The sequence below is a fragment of the Aquarana catesbeiana genome, linkage group LG03 (genome assembly GCF_042186555.1).
Source record: "Aquarana catesbeiana isolate 2022-GZ linkage group LG03, ASM4218655v1, whole genome shotgun sequence".
NCBI lineage: Eukaryota > Metazoa > Chordata > Amphibia > Anura > Ranidae > Aquarana > Aquarana catesbeiana.
This window is the reverse complement of record NC_133326.1, coordinates 731,847,817-731,863,902: the sequence shown is the minus strand read 5'-3', so window position 1 is coordinate 731,863,902 and position 16,086 is coordinate 731,847,817. Positions and strand designations below refer to the sequence as shown.

At 50.3% G+C, this 16,086-nt stretch overlaps 1 protein-coding gene across 3 annotated transcripts in view; it reads left to right on the top strand.

The window, feature by feature from the left end:
- The first annotated feature begins 584 nt into the window (after nt 1–584).
- LOC141133827 (asialoglycoprotein receptor 1-like) overlaps nt 585–16,086 on the top strand; it is a 51,782-nt gene continuing 36,280 nt past the window's right edge. The window contains exons 1-2 of one of the 3 annotated variants that reach the window (XM_073623389.1): nt 585–739; nt 13,382–13,460. In XM_073623389.1, coding sequence (XP_073479490.1) covers nt 638–739; nt 13,382–13,460 — 181 coding nt within the window. In that variant the 5' untranslated portion in view covers nt 585–637. The other 2 variants (XM_073623391.1, XM_073623390.1) reach the window with 2 other exon arrangements.

Sequence of the window (16,086 nt, the reverse complement as noted above, 5' to 3'; positions counted from 1 at the left end):
GGTCTTAAGACCCGATTGGCCGAGAGGAGAAGGAACCATATTGGCCGCCGAGGAGGAGACGCTGGGGGAAGCCACCGAAGCTACTGCTAGCTAGATCAGGTAAGTGCAGGGTTGGTGGGAGGACGGGCGAGTGGCGGGGGGGTTTGACTGATGACCAACCGAACAGGGGGTCAGGAGGGCGCAGTACAAAGGGGGAGGAGGGTACACTACATGGAAGCAGGGCACATTACGTGAGAGCAACCCTAGGGTTTTGTGGAGCGCTGGTTGAAAAACATTGCTGTAGACCTCCATGACTTGTGAATTTCAGAGGATGCTCTCATTATTTAACCATACCAAGCATACCATTTGGTGATCTGTGGTCGCACTGTCTGTTACGTACTTGCAATACGATTTAATTTCAAGGATGCCACTTCTCCCTTCTATCTCCCACTTCTTGAAATCCTGTTTTAGTTGTAATGTCACGTCAGTAGTGACCAAACAAATGTGCAGATAGTCTATTATTGAATCAATACAATGGTGTAAAAAATGAGTCTAGTGTCCAGCTACAGGATAAACTATCTGCCTGGAAGGATGGGAGAAAGGAAGAGGAGGGGGGGGGGGGGGGGGCAGGACAGCACAAGGAAAACCCGACAACCAGATGAAAATAGGAGATCGGCAATTACTGTATCATCATCATTATCATAAGAGTTCCAAATCAGAAAGAACGAGAGAGACCGACAGGAGAACAGAGAAATACAAGGTGAGAAAGAGAGAGAACGATTAAAAGACTGGAGAACTACAAGGAGAGAGAGGGTGAGACTGACAGGAGACCAGAGAAATACAAGATAAGAGAGACATGCAGAGAAGTTAGGTTGGACTTGATGGACTTGTGTCTTTTTTTTGACCTCACCTACTATGTAACTATGTAAAAATAATTGAAGTAAAGAAAGGCACAAACGTAGACACAGAAAGAGAATTGTAGCACCGGCTGGTGGCCCTTTTATCACGCCTGGCAGAATGATTACTCTAGCCTAGTAGACAGTCTGCTCTTAGCAATAAGCCTGGGAGAATTTCTTGGGATTATTAATACTCCCAGTTGGGTGTGAATGTCCCTACAAATAATTCAAAAGCCCCAATGCCCATAGGACATAGGCCTCTTAGACCAATTTCCCCAAGTGATGGAGCAGCCTAATGTATACTGTGCTGTACTTGCCGTCTTTCTGTGCCAGTATTTGATATTGTGCCATGCTGTCTTTTTTGGAATTGCTTTCCTGTGTTAACCAAGTTTCTTTTTCAGGGCTTATTCCACATAAAGGTAAAGCCAGGGCCATCTTTAATATTGATTGAACCCTGGGCAAAAAAATTCTTGGACCCCCCCATGCAATTTCACTCTCCACCTGCTCTGAGACATACAATAAATAGCAGTTTTATCAGTTTACTGTATCAGATCAGGCAGCAATTGCGATTGGTTGCCAGCGGTTACAGTATATCATTACTGCTTACTGACTGGTTGCTAGAGGTTACAGCACACATTACGGCTCGCTGATTAGTTGCTAGAGGTTACAGCAAATGATTTCTGCATGTTAATTGGTTGCTAGAGATTATTGTACATCAATACTGCTCACTGATTGGTTGCTAGAGGTTACAACACATCATCTAATCACTGCAGGGGGGCGTGATATACATATGAATGCCGCCTTTATTTACATATCAATGCCGCCGGCCGCAGCTATTTACTTAGTAATGCCGCAGCTATTTACATATGAATGTCGGTTATTTACATGTAAACACAGGGTCTGTAGGTGAGTCATCTGTACACAACAATAAGGCAGAGCTGGGCAGCATTAGTAGCAGCACTTCACACTGAGATATCGGGACACAGCACAGGACTAAAACTTCAAGGGACAAGGGAATTTAAACTGAGATAGTTGGCAAGTATGAGACAGCTGCTTTGGGCCCCACAACAATGACAGGGCCCATAGCAGCTGCCCCTTTGCCCTGCCTTAAAGACGGCCCTGAATAAAGCCAATTCCACTGTAATCTGGTGTGTCAGTGCTTGTCGGGTCCAGGTACAGGGCGAGTCATCACTGTGAGGAACAGAAGGACCCAAACAGGCCATCTTCACTAGGGGGCAGCACTAAGGAGATGGAGTGGGAGAGGGGAAGAGAAGGGGAGAGGGAGAGGGGGGACTTTTCATTGATCTGTCTCTCTGTGTATGTATTGTGAGAGTGAGAGCCCCGGGTCTCGGTGAAAATGAGGGTAAAATGGACACAGGACTCTCAAAGAGGCAGTTTGAGAAGTTCCAGCAGAAGATTGGTGAGCAGAGTCAGTAAGTCTGACTCAGTAAGTCTGGTAAGTCTGGATTGGGGCTGGAAACTTGAAGACTTCAAAGAGCATTGGGAGGGATGAAGTCTTCAGTCTTGTGTCCAGGCTTTCCAGAAGTTCTGCAGGTTGTGTGTGTGTGTCCAGGTGCACACACCCGTTATAAGGCAGTTCTGAGCATAGCTCAGGGGGGTTGTTGTTGGAGCAGTTGCTGCAGCCAGGAGGGTGGTGTGTAGGGTTGCCACCTTTTCTTCAAGCCAAACCCAAACACATTAGCAAGCGCACTAATGTAGTACCGTCTTTCCTCCGAAAATAAGACCTACCCCAAAAAATAAGACCTAGCGTTGTTTTCTAGGAAGGGCTGCAACATAAACCCTACCCCAAAAATAAGCCCTAGTTTAAAAAGCTTGTAAAATCCTATAATCCAATCTATTACAATAGTATATATTATACAATGTGTGTGTTTCTGTAATATAATTGTAGGGAAGAGAGCTCCGGTGGGTCACAGAAGAGCAGAGCAGCTCTATAACGAAGGTATTTGGCACAATTATATTACAGAAACACAAACATTGTACATTATATAATACTGTAATAGAGTGGATTATAGGATTTTACAGGCATTTTAACTCGGTTCACACTGGGGATTCCTGTCAGGCAGGGAGAGAAGACACCATATTACATGGAAAGACCTACCCCGAAAATAAGCCCTACTGTGTCTTTTGTTGCCAAAATTAATATAAGACCCGGGCTTATTTTCGGGGGAAAAGGGTGCATTAAATTCATTACCTCTGTACAATGCAAGGCAATTTGTATGTATTTATGTAGTATACACTATACAAATATTTTGTGATTAAATAACATTTCTAATCATATGGAGTTAATCACAAGAGTCCCCCTTTACATCAGAGTCAACAAAGTTACCACTCTTGGCTTACAACTGCAGTGAGCAAACCCGCTGGGTAGCCACAGTCTGGGCCAGGGGTGGACTGATACCTCATGTGGCCTCCGGGCAATTGAAGATCATGGGTCCCCCAGGTTTAAAGATGGCTGTCTCATAGGAGCCAACATTAATGTGGAAGGCTGTAGCTTAGAGGCACCGAGCTCTGCAACATGCAAAGTGGCAGAAGGAGTGTGCTGGGTATGATGGGGGCAGTATGTACAAGAGAGGAGTGTGAAGGGAATGATGGGGGCAGTATGTACAAGAGAGGAGTGTGGAGGGTATGATGGGGGCAGAATGTATTGGAGAGGAGTGGGGAGAGGATGGTGGGGGGAGTATGTATAGGAGAGGAGTGCGGAGGGGATGATGGGAGTAGTATGTATAGGAGACGAGTGTGGGGGGGATGATGGGGGTAGTATGTATAGGAGACGAGTGTGGAGGGGATGGTGGGGGGAGTATGTATAGGAGAGGAGTGCAGAGGGGATGATGGGGGTAGTATGTATAGGAGACAAGTGTGGAGGGAATGGTGGGGGTAGTATGTATAGGAGAGGAGTACAGAGGGGATGATGGGGGTAGTATGTATAGGAGAGGAGTGCGGTGGGGGTGGGGAGGGTAGTATGTATAGGAGAGGAGTGCGGAGGGATGATGGGGGTAGTATGTATAGGAGAGGAGTGCTGAGGGGATGATGGGGGTAGTATGTATAGGAGAGGAATGCAGAGGGGATGGTGGGGGTAGAATGTATAGAAGAGGAGAGCGGAGGGGATGGTGGGGGTAGTATGTATAGGAGAGGAGTGCGGAGGGGATGGTGGGGGTAGTATGTATAGGAGAGGAGTGCGGAGGGGATGGTGGGGGTAGTATGTATATGAGAGGAGTGCGGAGAGTATGATGGGGGCAGTATGTATAGGAGAGGAGTGCGGAGGGGATGGTGGGGGTAGTATGTATAGGAGAGGAGTGCGGAGGGGATGATGGGGGTAGTATGTATAGGAGAGGAGTACGGAGGGGATGGTGGTGGTAGTATGTACAAGAGAGGAGTGTGGAGGGTATGATGGGGGTAGTATGTATAGGAGAGGAGTGCAGAGGGGATGGTGGGGGTAGAATTTATAGGAGAGGAGTGCAGAGGGGATGGTGGGGGTAGTATGTATAGGAGAGGAGTGCGGAGGGGATGATGGGGGTAGTATGTATAGGAGAGGAGTGTGGAGGGGATGGTGGGGGTAGTATGTATAGGAGAGGAGTGCGGAGGGGATGGTGGGGGTAGTATGTATAGGAGAGGAGTGCGGAGGGGATGATGGGGGTAGTATGTATAGGAGAGGAGTTTGGAGGGTATGATGGGGGTAGTATGTATAGGAGAGGAGTGTGAAGGGTATTATGGGGGCAGTATGTATAGGAGAGGAGTGCGGAGGGGGTGGTGAGGGTAATATGTATAGGAGAGGAGTGCGGAGGGGATGGTGGGGGTAGTATGTATAGGAGAGGAGTGCGGAGGGGATGGTGGGGGTAGTATGTATAGGAGAGGAGTGCGGAGGGGATGGTGGGGGTATTATGTATAGGAGAGGAGTGCGGAGGGGATGGTGGGGGTATTATGTACAAGAGAGAAGTGTGAAGGGTATGATGGAGGTAGTATGTATAGGAGAGGAGTGTGGAGGGTATGATGGGGGCAGTATGTATAGAAGAGGAGTGCGGAGGGGATGATGGGGGTAGTATGTATAGGAGAGGAGTGCGGAGGGGAATATGGGGGTAGTATGTATAGGAGAGGAGTGCGGAGGGGATGGTGGGGGTAGTATGTATAGGAGAGGGGTGCGGAGGGGATGGTGGGGGTAGAATGTATAGGAGAGAAGTGCGGAGGGGATGATGGCGGCAGTATGTATAGGAGAGGAGTGCTGAGGGGATGATGGGGGTAGTATGTATAGGAGAGGAGTGCGGAGGGGATGGTGGGGGTAGAATGTATAGGAGAGAAGTGCGGAGGGGATGATGGGGGCAGTATGTATAGGAGAGGGGTGCTGAGGGGATGATGGGGGTAGTATGTATAGGAGAGGAGTGCGGAGGGGATGGTGGGGGTAGTATGTATAGGAGAGGAGTGCGGAGGGGATGATGGGGGTAGTATGTATAGGAGAGGAGTGCGGAGGGGATGGTGGGGGTAGAATGTATAGGAGAGAAGTGCGGAGGGGATGATGGGGGCAGTATGTATAGGAGAGGAGTGCTGAGGGGATGATGGGGGTAGTATGTATAGGAGAGGAGTGCGGAGGGGATGGTGGGGGTAGAATGTATAGGAGAGAAGTGCGGAGGGGATGATGGGGGTAGTATGTATAGGAGAGGAGTGCGGAGGGGATGGTGGGGGTAACATGTATAAGAGAGGAGTGCGGAGGGAATGGTGGGGGTAGTATGTATAGGAGAGGGGTGCTGAGGGGATGATGGGGGTAGTATGTATAGGAGAGGAGTGCAGAGGGGATGGTGGGGGTAGAATTTATAGGAGAGGAGTGCAGAGGGGATGGTGGGGGTAGTATGTATAGGAGAGGAGTGCGGAGGGGATGATGGGGGTAGTATGTATAGGAGAGGAGTGTGGAGGGGATGGTGGGGGTAGTATGTATAGGAGAGGAGTGCAGAGGGGATGATGGGGGTAGTATGTATAGGAGAGGAGTGCGGAGGGGATGGTGGGGGTAGAATGTATAGGAGAGAAGTGCGGAGGGGATGATGGGGGTAGTATGTATAGGAGAGGAGTGCGGAGGGGATGGTGGGGGTAACATGTATAAGAGAGGAGTGCGGAGGGAATGGTGGGGGTAGTATGTATAGGAGAGGGGTGCTGAGGGGATGATGGGGGTAGTATGTATAGGAGAGGAGTACGGAGGGGATGGTGGTGGTAGTATGTACAAGAGAGGAGTGTGGAGGGTATGATGGGGGTAGTATGTATAGGAGAGGAGTGCAGAGGGGATGGTGGGGGTAGAATTTATAGGAGAGGAGTGCAGAGGGGATGGTGGGGGTAGTATGTATAGGAGAGGAGTGCGGAGGGGATGATGGGGGTAGTATGTATAGGAGAGGAGTGTGGAGGGGATGGTGGGGGTAGTATGTATAGGAGAGGAGTGCGGAGGGGATGATGGGGGTAGTATGTATAGGAGAGGAGTGCGGAGGGGATGGTGGGGGTAGTATGTATAGGAGAGGAGTGTGGAGGGGATGGTGGGGGTAGTATGTATAGGAGAGGAGTGCGGAGGGGATGATGGGGGTAGTATGTATAGGAGAGGAGTTTGGAGGGTATGATGGGGGTAGTATGTATAGGAGAGGAGTGTGAAGGGTATTATGGGGGCAGTATGTATAGGAGAGGAGTGCGGAGGGGGTGGTGAGGGTAATATGTATAGGAGAGGAGTGCGGAGGGGATGGTGGGGGTAGTATGTATAGGAGAGGAGTGCGGAGGGGATGGTGGGGGTAGTATGTATAGGAGAGGAGTGCGGAGGGGATGGTGGGGGTATTATGTATAGGAGAGGAGTGCGGAGGGGATGGTGGGGGTATTATGTACAAGAGAGAAGTGTGAAGGGTATGATGGAGGTAGTATGTATAGGAGAGGAGTGTGGAGGGTATGATGGGGGCAGTATGCATAGAAGAGGAGTGCGGAGGGGATGATGGGGGCAGTATGTATAGAAGAGGAGTGTGGAGGGGATGGTGGGGGTAGTATGTATAGGAGAGGAGTGCGGAGGGGATGATGGGGGTAGTATGTATAGGAGAGGAGTGCGGAGGGGATGGTGGGGGTAGTATGTATAGGAGAGGGGTGCGGAGGGGATGGTGGGGGTAGAATGTATAGGAGAGAAGTGCGGAGGGGATGATGGCGGCAGTATGTATAGGAGAGGAGTGCTGAGGGGATGATGGGGGTAGTATGTATAGGAGAGGAGTGCGGAGGGGATGGTGGGGGTAGAATGTATAGGAGAGAAGTGCGGAGGGGATGATGGGGGCAGTATGTATAGGAGAGGGGTGCTGAGGGGATGATGGGGGTAGTATGTATAGGAGAGGAGTGCGGAGGGGATGGTGGGGGTAGTATGTATAGGAGAGGAGTGCGGAGGGGATGATGGGGGTAGTATGTATAGGAGAGGAGTGCGGAGGGGATGGTGGGGGTAGAATGTATAGGAGAGAAGTGCGGAGGGGATGATGGGGGCAGTATGTATAGGAGAGGAGTGCTGAGGGGATGATGGGGGTACTATGTATAGGAGAGGAGTGCGGAGGGGATGGTGGGGGTAGAATGTATAGGAGAGAAGTGCGGAGGGGATGATGGGGGTAGTATGTATAGGAGAGGAGTGCGGAGGGGATGGTGGGGGTAACATGTATAGGAGAGGAGTGCGGAGGGAATGGTGGGGGTAGTATGTATAGGAGAGGAGTGCGGAGGGGATGATGGGGGTAGTATGTATAGGAGAGGAGTGCGGAGGGGATGGTGGGGGTAGTATGTATAGGAGAGGAGTGCGGAGGGGATGATGGGGGTAGTATGTATAGGAGAGGAGTGCGGAGGGGATGATGGGGGTAGTATGTATAGGAGAGGAGTGCGGAGGGGATGGTGGGGGTAGTATGTATAGGAGAGGAGTGCGGAGGGGATGATGGGGGTAGTATGTATAGGAGAGGAATGCGGAGGGGATGGTGGGGGTAGTATGTATAGGAGAGGAGTGCGGAGAGGATGGTGGGGGTAACATGTATAAGAGAGGAGTGCGGAGGGAATGGTGGGGGTAGTATGTATAGGAGAGGAGTACGGAGGGGATGATGGGGGTAGTATGTATAGGAGAGGAGTGCGGTGGGGGTGGGGAGGGTAGTATGTATAGGAGAGGAGTGCGGAGGGATGATGGGGGTAGTATGTATAGGAGAGGAGTGCGGAGGGGATGGTGGGGGTATTATGTATAGGAGAGGAGTGCGGAGGGGATGGTGGGGGTATTATGTACAAGAGAGAAGTGTGAAGGGTATGATGGAGGTAGTATGTATAGGAGAGGAGTGCGGAGGGGATGGTGGGGGTAGTATGTATAGGAGAGGAGTGCGGAGAGGATGGTGGGGGTAACATGTATAAGAGAGGAGTGCGGAGGGAATGGTGGGGGTAGTATGTATAGGAGAGGAGTACGGAGGGGATGATGGGGGTAGTATGTATAGGAGAGGAGTGCGGTGGGGGTGGGGAGGGTAGTATGTATAGGAGAGGAGTGCGGAGGGATGATGGGGGTAGTATGTATAGGAGAGGAGTGCGGAGGGGATGGTGGGGGTAGTATGTATAGGAGAGGAGTGCGGAGGGGATGGTGGGGGTAGTACGTATAGGAGAGGAGTGTGGAGGGGATGGTGGGGGTAGTATGTATAGGAGAGGAGTGTGGAGGGGGTGGTGGGGTAGTATGTATAGGAGAGGAGTGCGGAGGGGATGGTGGGGGTATTATGTACAAGAGAGAAGTGTGAAGGGTATGATGGGGGTAGTATGTATAGGAGAGGAGTGCGGAGGGAATGGTGGGGGTAGTATGTATAGGAGAGGAGTGCGGAGGGAATGGTGGGGGTAGTATGTATAGGAGAGGAGTGCTGAGGGGATGGTGGGGTTAGTATGTATAGGAGAGGAGTGCGGAGGGGATGGTGGGGGTAGTATGTATAGGAGAGGAGTGCGGAGGGGATGGTGGGGGTGGAATGTATAGGAGAGAAGTGCGGAGGGGATGATGGGGGCAGTATGTATAGGAGAGGAGTGCTGAGGGGATGATGGGGGTAGTATGTATAGGAGAGGAGTGCGGAGGGGATGGTGGGGGTAGTATGTATAGGAGAGGAGTGCGGAGGGGATGGTGGGGGTAGTATGTATAGGAGAGGAGTGCGGAGGGGATGATGGGGATAGTATGTATAGGAGAGGAGTGCGGAGGGGGTGGTGAGGGTAGTATGTATAGGAGAGGAGTGCGGAGGGGATGGTGGGGGTAGTATGTACAAGAGAGGAGTGCTGAGGGGATGATGGGGGTAGTAGGTATAGGAGACGGGTGTGGAAGGGATGATGGGGGTAGTATGTATAGGAGAGGAGTGAGGAGGGGATGGTGGGGTAGTATGTATAGGAGAGGAGTGCGGAGGGGATGGTGGGGGTAGTATGTACAAGAGAGGAGTGCTGAGGGGGTGGTGGGGGTAGTATGTATAGGAGACGAGTGTGGAGGGGATGGTGGGGGTAGAATATATAGGAGAGGAGTGCGGAGGGGATGGTGGGGGTAGTATGTATAGGAGAGGAGTGTGGAGGGGATGGTGGGGGTAGTATGTATAGGAGAGGAGTGCGGAGGGGATGGTGGGGGTAGTATGTATAGGAGAGGAGTGCGGAGGGGATGGTGGGGGTAGTATTATAGGAGAGGAGTGCGGAGGGGATGGAGGGTGTAGTATGTATAGGAGAGAAGTGCAGAGGGGATGGTGGGGGTAGTATGTATAGGATAGGAGTGCGGAGGGGATGATGGGGGTAGTATGTATAGGAGAGAAGTGCGGAGGGGATGGTGGGGGTAGAATATATAGGAGAGGAGTGCGGAGGGGATGGTGGGGGTAGTATGTATAGGAGAGGAGTGTGGAGGGGATGGTGGGGGTAGTATGTATAGGAGAGGAGTGCGGAGGGGATGGTGGGGGTAGAATATATAGGAGAGGAGTGCGGAGGGGATGGTGGGGGTAGTATGTATAGGAGAGGAGTGTGGAGGGGATGGTGGGGGTAGTATGTATAGGAGAGGAGTGTGGAGGGGGTGGTGGGGGTAGTATGTATAGGAGAGGAGTGTGGAGGGGATGGTGGGGGTAGTACGTATAGGAGAGGAGTGTGGAGGGGGTGGTGGGGGTAGTATGTATAGGAGAGGAGTGTGGAGGGGGTGGTGGGGTAGTATGTATAGGAAAGGAGTGCGAAGGGGATGGTGGGGGTAGTATGTATAGGAGAGGAGGGGGGGTGGGGGTAGAATGTCTGGGGGGGGGGGTGATGCACCTGGGAGGAGTTGGGGGATGAGAAATAGTGATGTATATAAAAACAAAAGCTATTGTACTCGTCCACTAATATTTACAACAGTTCAATAGTGAAACCTGCCAGCTCCTAGCTCTCTGTATTACAGATGATGTGAATTACAGATGATGTGAATGTAATGTATGACCATTCATATATCCCGTGTTATCTGTACAATCAGAAGTTTATACTCTCCATATACACACAGGGTTAATGAATGGTCCTAAATGACTGCACATTATCTGGACTGAGGATTTTTTTAAATAACAAACATGTTATACTTACCTTCACTGTGCAGCTCGTTTTGCACATAGTGGCCCCGATCCTCTTTTTCTGGGGTCCCTCGGCGGCTGTCTCGGCTCCTCCCCGCTTCTGATAACCCCCTCTGGGAAGCGTTCTCCCAAGGGGGTTACCTTGCGAGCGCGCTCCCGAGACCTGTATTTGGCGTCCATGGCCGCCGACAACAGGACTCATCCTCGCCCCCCGGCCCTTGCGTCATTGGAGTTGATGGACAGCAGCGCAAGCCAAATGGCTGTGCTGCTATCAATCTATCCAATGAAGAGCCGAGAAGACCGAGCAAAGCAAGAGCGCGTTCTCGACGTAAGACTTTCCAGGGCTCAGGTAAGTAAAACGGGGGGGCTGGGGGGCCAGTGATCATGAGATGGTTTTTCACCTTAATGCATAGGATGCATTAAGGTGAAAAAACATGAACCTTTACAACCCCTTTAACCCTTCACAGCAACTCCTGCAAAACAAATCCTGTCAGCTTTCCACCCTAGGAGACTCAGACAAAAACTCTCAGCTCACCTTTCCTGCATGTAGTGTGAGCAGCGCCAGCCCGACATTATCTGCTCCTCCCGACGTGATCTCCTCCTCCCGACATGATCTACTCCTCCAGACATGATCTCCTCCCGACATGATCTACTCCTCCCGGCATGATCTCCTCCTCCCGACATGATCTACTCCTCCCGACATGATCTACTCCTCCCGACATGATCTCCTCCTCCCGACATGATCTACTCCTCCCGACATGATCTACTCCTCCCGACATGATCTCCTCCTCCCGACATGATCTACTCCTCCCGACATGATCTCTTCCTCCCGACATGATCTACTCCTCCAGACATGATCTCCTCCTCCTGACATGATCTACTCCTCCAGACATGATCTCCTCCCGACATGATCTACTCCTCCCGGCATGATCTCCTCCTCCCGACATGATCTACTCCTCCCGACATGATCTCCTCCTCCCGACATGATCTACTCCTCCCGACATGATCTACTCCTCCAGACATGATCTCCTCCTCCCGACATGATCTACTCCTCCCGACATGATCTCTTCCTCCCGACATGATCTACTCCTCCAGACATGATCTCCTCCTCCCAACATGATCTACTCCTCCCGACATGATCTCTTCCTCCCGACATGATCTCCTCCTCCCGACATGATCTACTCCTCCAGACATGATCTCCTCCTCCCGACATGATCTCCTCCTCCCGACATGATCTACTCCTCCAGACATGATCTACTCCTCCCGACATGATCTCCTCCTCTCGACATGATCTCCTCCTCTCGACATGATCTACTCCTCCCGACATGATCTCCCCCTCCCGACACGATCTCCTCCTCCCGACATGATCTACTCCTCCAGACATGATCTACTCCTCCCGACATGATCTCCTCCTCTCGACATGATCTCCTCCTCCCGACATGATCTACTCCTCCCGACATGATCTCTTCCTCCCGACATGATCTACTCCTCCAGACATGATCTCCTCCTCCCGACATGATCTACTCCTCCAGACATGATCTCCTCCCGACATGATCTACTCCTCCCGGCATGATCTCCTCCTCCCGACATGATCTACTCCTCCCGACATGATCTCCTCCTCCCGACATGATCTACTCCTCCCGACATGATCTACTCCTCCAGACATGATCTCCTCCTCCCGACATGATCTACTCCTCCCGACATGATCTCTTCCTCCCGACATGATCTACTCCTCCAGACATGATCTCCTCCTCCCAACATGATCTACTCCTCCCGACATGATCTCTTCCTCCCGACATGATCTCCTCCTCCCGACATGATCTACTCCTCCAGACATGATCTCCTCCTCCCGACATGATCTCCTCCTCCCGACATGATCTACTCCTCCAGACATGATCTACTCCTCCCGACATGATCTCCTCCTCTCGACATGATCTCCTCCTCTCGACATGATCTACTCCTCCCGACATGATCTCCCCCTCCCGACACGATCTCCTCCTCCCGACATTATCTATTCCTCCTGACATGATCTACTCCTCCCGACATTATCTCCTCCCGACATGATCTCCTCCTCCCGACATGATCTACTCCTGCCGACATGATCTACTCCTGCCGACATGATCTCCTCCTCAGCTCTGCTTCCCAGGTTCTCTAAGCACACCGCACTAGTGATCGAAAGGGGGGGAGAGTTAAGACACTGATAAGAGAGACCCTGCAGGAGCCTGGAGGGGTGGGAGAAAGGAATGAGATTTAGATTCTAACAAACACACATCAGCACATTGTATTTATGGAGAAGCAATGACACTGCTGCTGTCTCCACGGTGACAAATATGCTAATGGAGCTCCCCCTGCCTGAATGGTCTGTCCGGGTTTCAGAGAGTCTGAAAACCGGCAGATGATTCAGAACCCCGACTGTCCGCGTGAATCCCATACTGGTGGCAATCCTAGAGGTGTGCTACCATTTAAGAACCCAGGCAATATCCTTGAGACGGCACTCCATGTGGGAGAGGTTCCAGGTCAGTGGACTGTGAGAGTTGGGCCAGCTGAGAGAGTCGGGGAGACCATAGCTGAGACAACTGGAAGAGAGAGTCCTGGGGACCAGAGGGGACCGTGAGTCTTGAAGGAGTGTAAAAGCCTGGAGTGTCAGGAGAACCCCTTCCTAGAGGCCAGGAGTGGGCCTGCACAACTTTGTACTGCGACCAAGGCTGAGTGACCCTTGAGAGCCAGGTGGCCTGGCATTTTTGTTTGTGTTGTAATTTTTGGGAGAAGAAACCTTGTGTGGGCAACCCATGCATATATGAACTTTCATTTGTTACTTTCAATAAAAGTGGCCTACCACGCCCTTAAACTGAAGTTCCTGTTGGCTGTGAACTCACTGAAAACGCATCTACCACTGAGCTAGACATCCCCCAATATCACAGTATATACTATTGTATGCTCATTTTCCAGATCATGTCACTGAAGCAAGAGGACTTCCAGAACTTTCAAGAAGACAATACACCCAAAAACAGAGGAAATGGATTTCAAGGTAAGAACATCCAACTTACAGGACAGGACAAGTGGTATTTTCCATACATATGGAATAAGGACGGATAGCGATAATTACACCCGGCATTGAGGACAAGGTAACATGGATATATGATCCAGTTTTGGCAAAGAAGATGATCTTAGAGTCAATGGGGGTTCCATTGATACTGTAAGTCAGAAGTTAGTATTCTGTCTTATAGTTGTAATTTCCTTAATATGGTTCCTCAGTAGGGATGAGCCGAACACCCCCCAGTTCGGTTCGCACCAGAACCTGCGAACGGACCGAAAATTCGCACAAACGTTAGAACCCCATTGACGTATATGGGACTCGAACGTTCAAAATCAAAAGTGCTCATTTTAAAGGCTAATTTTCATGGTATTGACCTAAAAAGGGTTTGGGGACCCAGGTCCTGCCCAAGGGGACATGTATCAATGCAAAAAAAAACTTATAAAAACGGCCGTTTTTTCAGGAGCAGTGATTTTAATGATGCTTAAAGTTTAAAAAAAAAAAAAGTGAAATATTCCTTTAAATATGGTACCTGGGGGGTGTCTATAGTATGCCTGTAAAGTGGCGCGTGTTTCCCGTGCTTAGAACAGTCCCTGCACAAAATGTCATTTTTAAAGGAAAAAAAGTCATTTAAAACTGCTTGCGGCTTTAATGTAATGTCGTGTCCTGGCAATATGGATGAAAATCAGTGAGACAAACGGCATGGGTACCCCCCAGCCCATTACCAGGCCCTTTGGGTCTTGTATGGATATTAAGGGGAACCCCGCACCTAAATTAAAAAAAGGAAAGGCGTGGGGCCACCAGGCCCTATATACTCTGAACAGCAGTATACAGGTGGTGCAAACAAGACAGGGACTGTAGGTTTGTTCTTAAGTAGAATCTGTTTGTAATTTTGAATGGGTACATTTTTAACGTGTTTAGCTCCAGCCAAAAAATCTATTTTAAGCTTTTTGAAAAACTTAGGAAAGGGTTATCACCCCTGTGACATTTGTTTTGCTGTCTGTGCTTCTCTTCAGAAGATTTCACCTCACTTTTTGTCCCAATGACAAATGTTTTTTGAAAATTTTGGGTTTTTTTGTGAAACAAGGATTGGTGATAAAGCATCAGTGGAAAGGAGAAATGTTTTTCCCATATTAACTCTTACAGGAGAGAATTTCCCTTCCTAGGGGTAGATTTCATCTCACTTCCTGTTGTCTCCTTCCGTTTGCAAGTAGGAGTTGTTTGTAAGTTGGATGTTTGAAAGTAGGGGTCTGCCCTATATACTCAGCAGAAATTTGGGCCTTAGGTGTTGTGGTGGCCACAACACTGTAAGCCCTCACAGGGCCCTGCTGTGAAATATTAGATCAAGAATTGTAATTACATGCCCCTGTTGAACAGGGGCAGAAAAATTGGGCCTTTGTTGGTGGTGGTGGTGCTGGTGCCACAATACTGTAAGTCCTCACTCGCTCTTGGTGGGTGCAGAAACGGGCCCTGCTGTGAAATATTAGATCAAGAATTGTAATTACATGCATCTGTTGAACAGGGGCTGAAAAATTGGGCCTTAGGCACTGGTGCTGGTGCCACAACACTGCAACCCCTCACAGATACTCTAGTTGGAGTGCAGGAACGAGCCCTGCTGCAAAGTATTGCATCAAAAATTGTAATTACACACCCCTGTTAAACAGGGGCTGAAAAATTGGGCCTTAGGCACTGGTGCTGGTGCCCAGAACAAAAAATGTTTTTACAAGCTATCAGCGTGATCATTGAGGAGGAAAAGAATAATTCTTAGGATAGTCACTCAGCATCAGCATAGGCAGTCTTTAAAGGGATCTGAGATTTCAAAAAAAATTATTCGGTTACATCAGCATCAGGTGCTTGGTAGCTGGTGGTGATCCAAGACTGATTCATTTTTATGAAGGTCAGTCGATCGACCGAGTCGGTGGACAGATGCACCCTGTGATTGGTTACAAAGCCTCCAGCAGCACTGAATGTGTGTTCTGAAAGAACGCTGGATGCAGGACAGGCCAGTAGCTCAATTGCATACTGTGCAAGCTCTGGCCAGTGATCCATCCTCAAGACCCAGTAACCCAGAGGATTTTCGGTGGGAAAGGTGTCCAAGTCAGATCTTTCCCCTAGGTATACCTGCACCATGTAAAACAGACGCTGGCGATGGTTGCTGGAACCGATCATACCTTGGGGCTGTGGACCAAAAAATTGTCTGAACGCATCGGTCAAACGGCCACCTTCTCCACCGCTCCTTCTTTGATTGACCGAAGCCTCAGCAACACGTTGTCCAGAAACAGGAGTTTGTAACCTCCCAGTATCTGGGAACACATTGCACAGACCTTTCTGCAAGGCCTCCCGAAGATGTTTCGCAGGCTTTGCAGGATCAGGGAGGCCATGCAGCGTAGGTTTGCTGAGGCATTCGGTCCGGAGTCCTCTGGGTCACTAAGGACGACATGGTCCGCAGCCACCTCCTCCCAGCCACGTACAAGTCCATGTGTTTCTTGGGACTGATCCCTTAAAGACTGCTGCTGATGCTGAGTGCCAGGCTCCACCTTCATAGTGACACAATCCTCCTCCTCCTCGTCCTTTTCCTGTGTGATCGGCGGGCACGCAGGAACACTGTCTGGATAAAGGG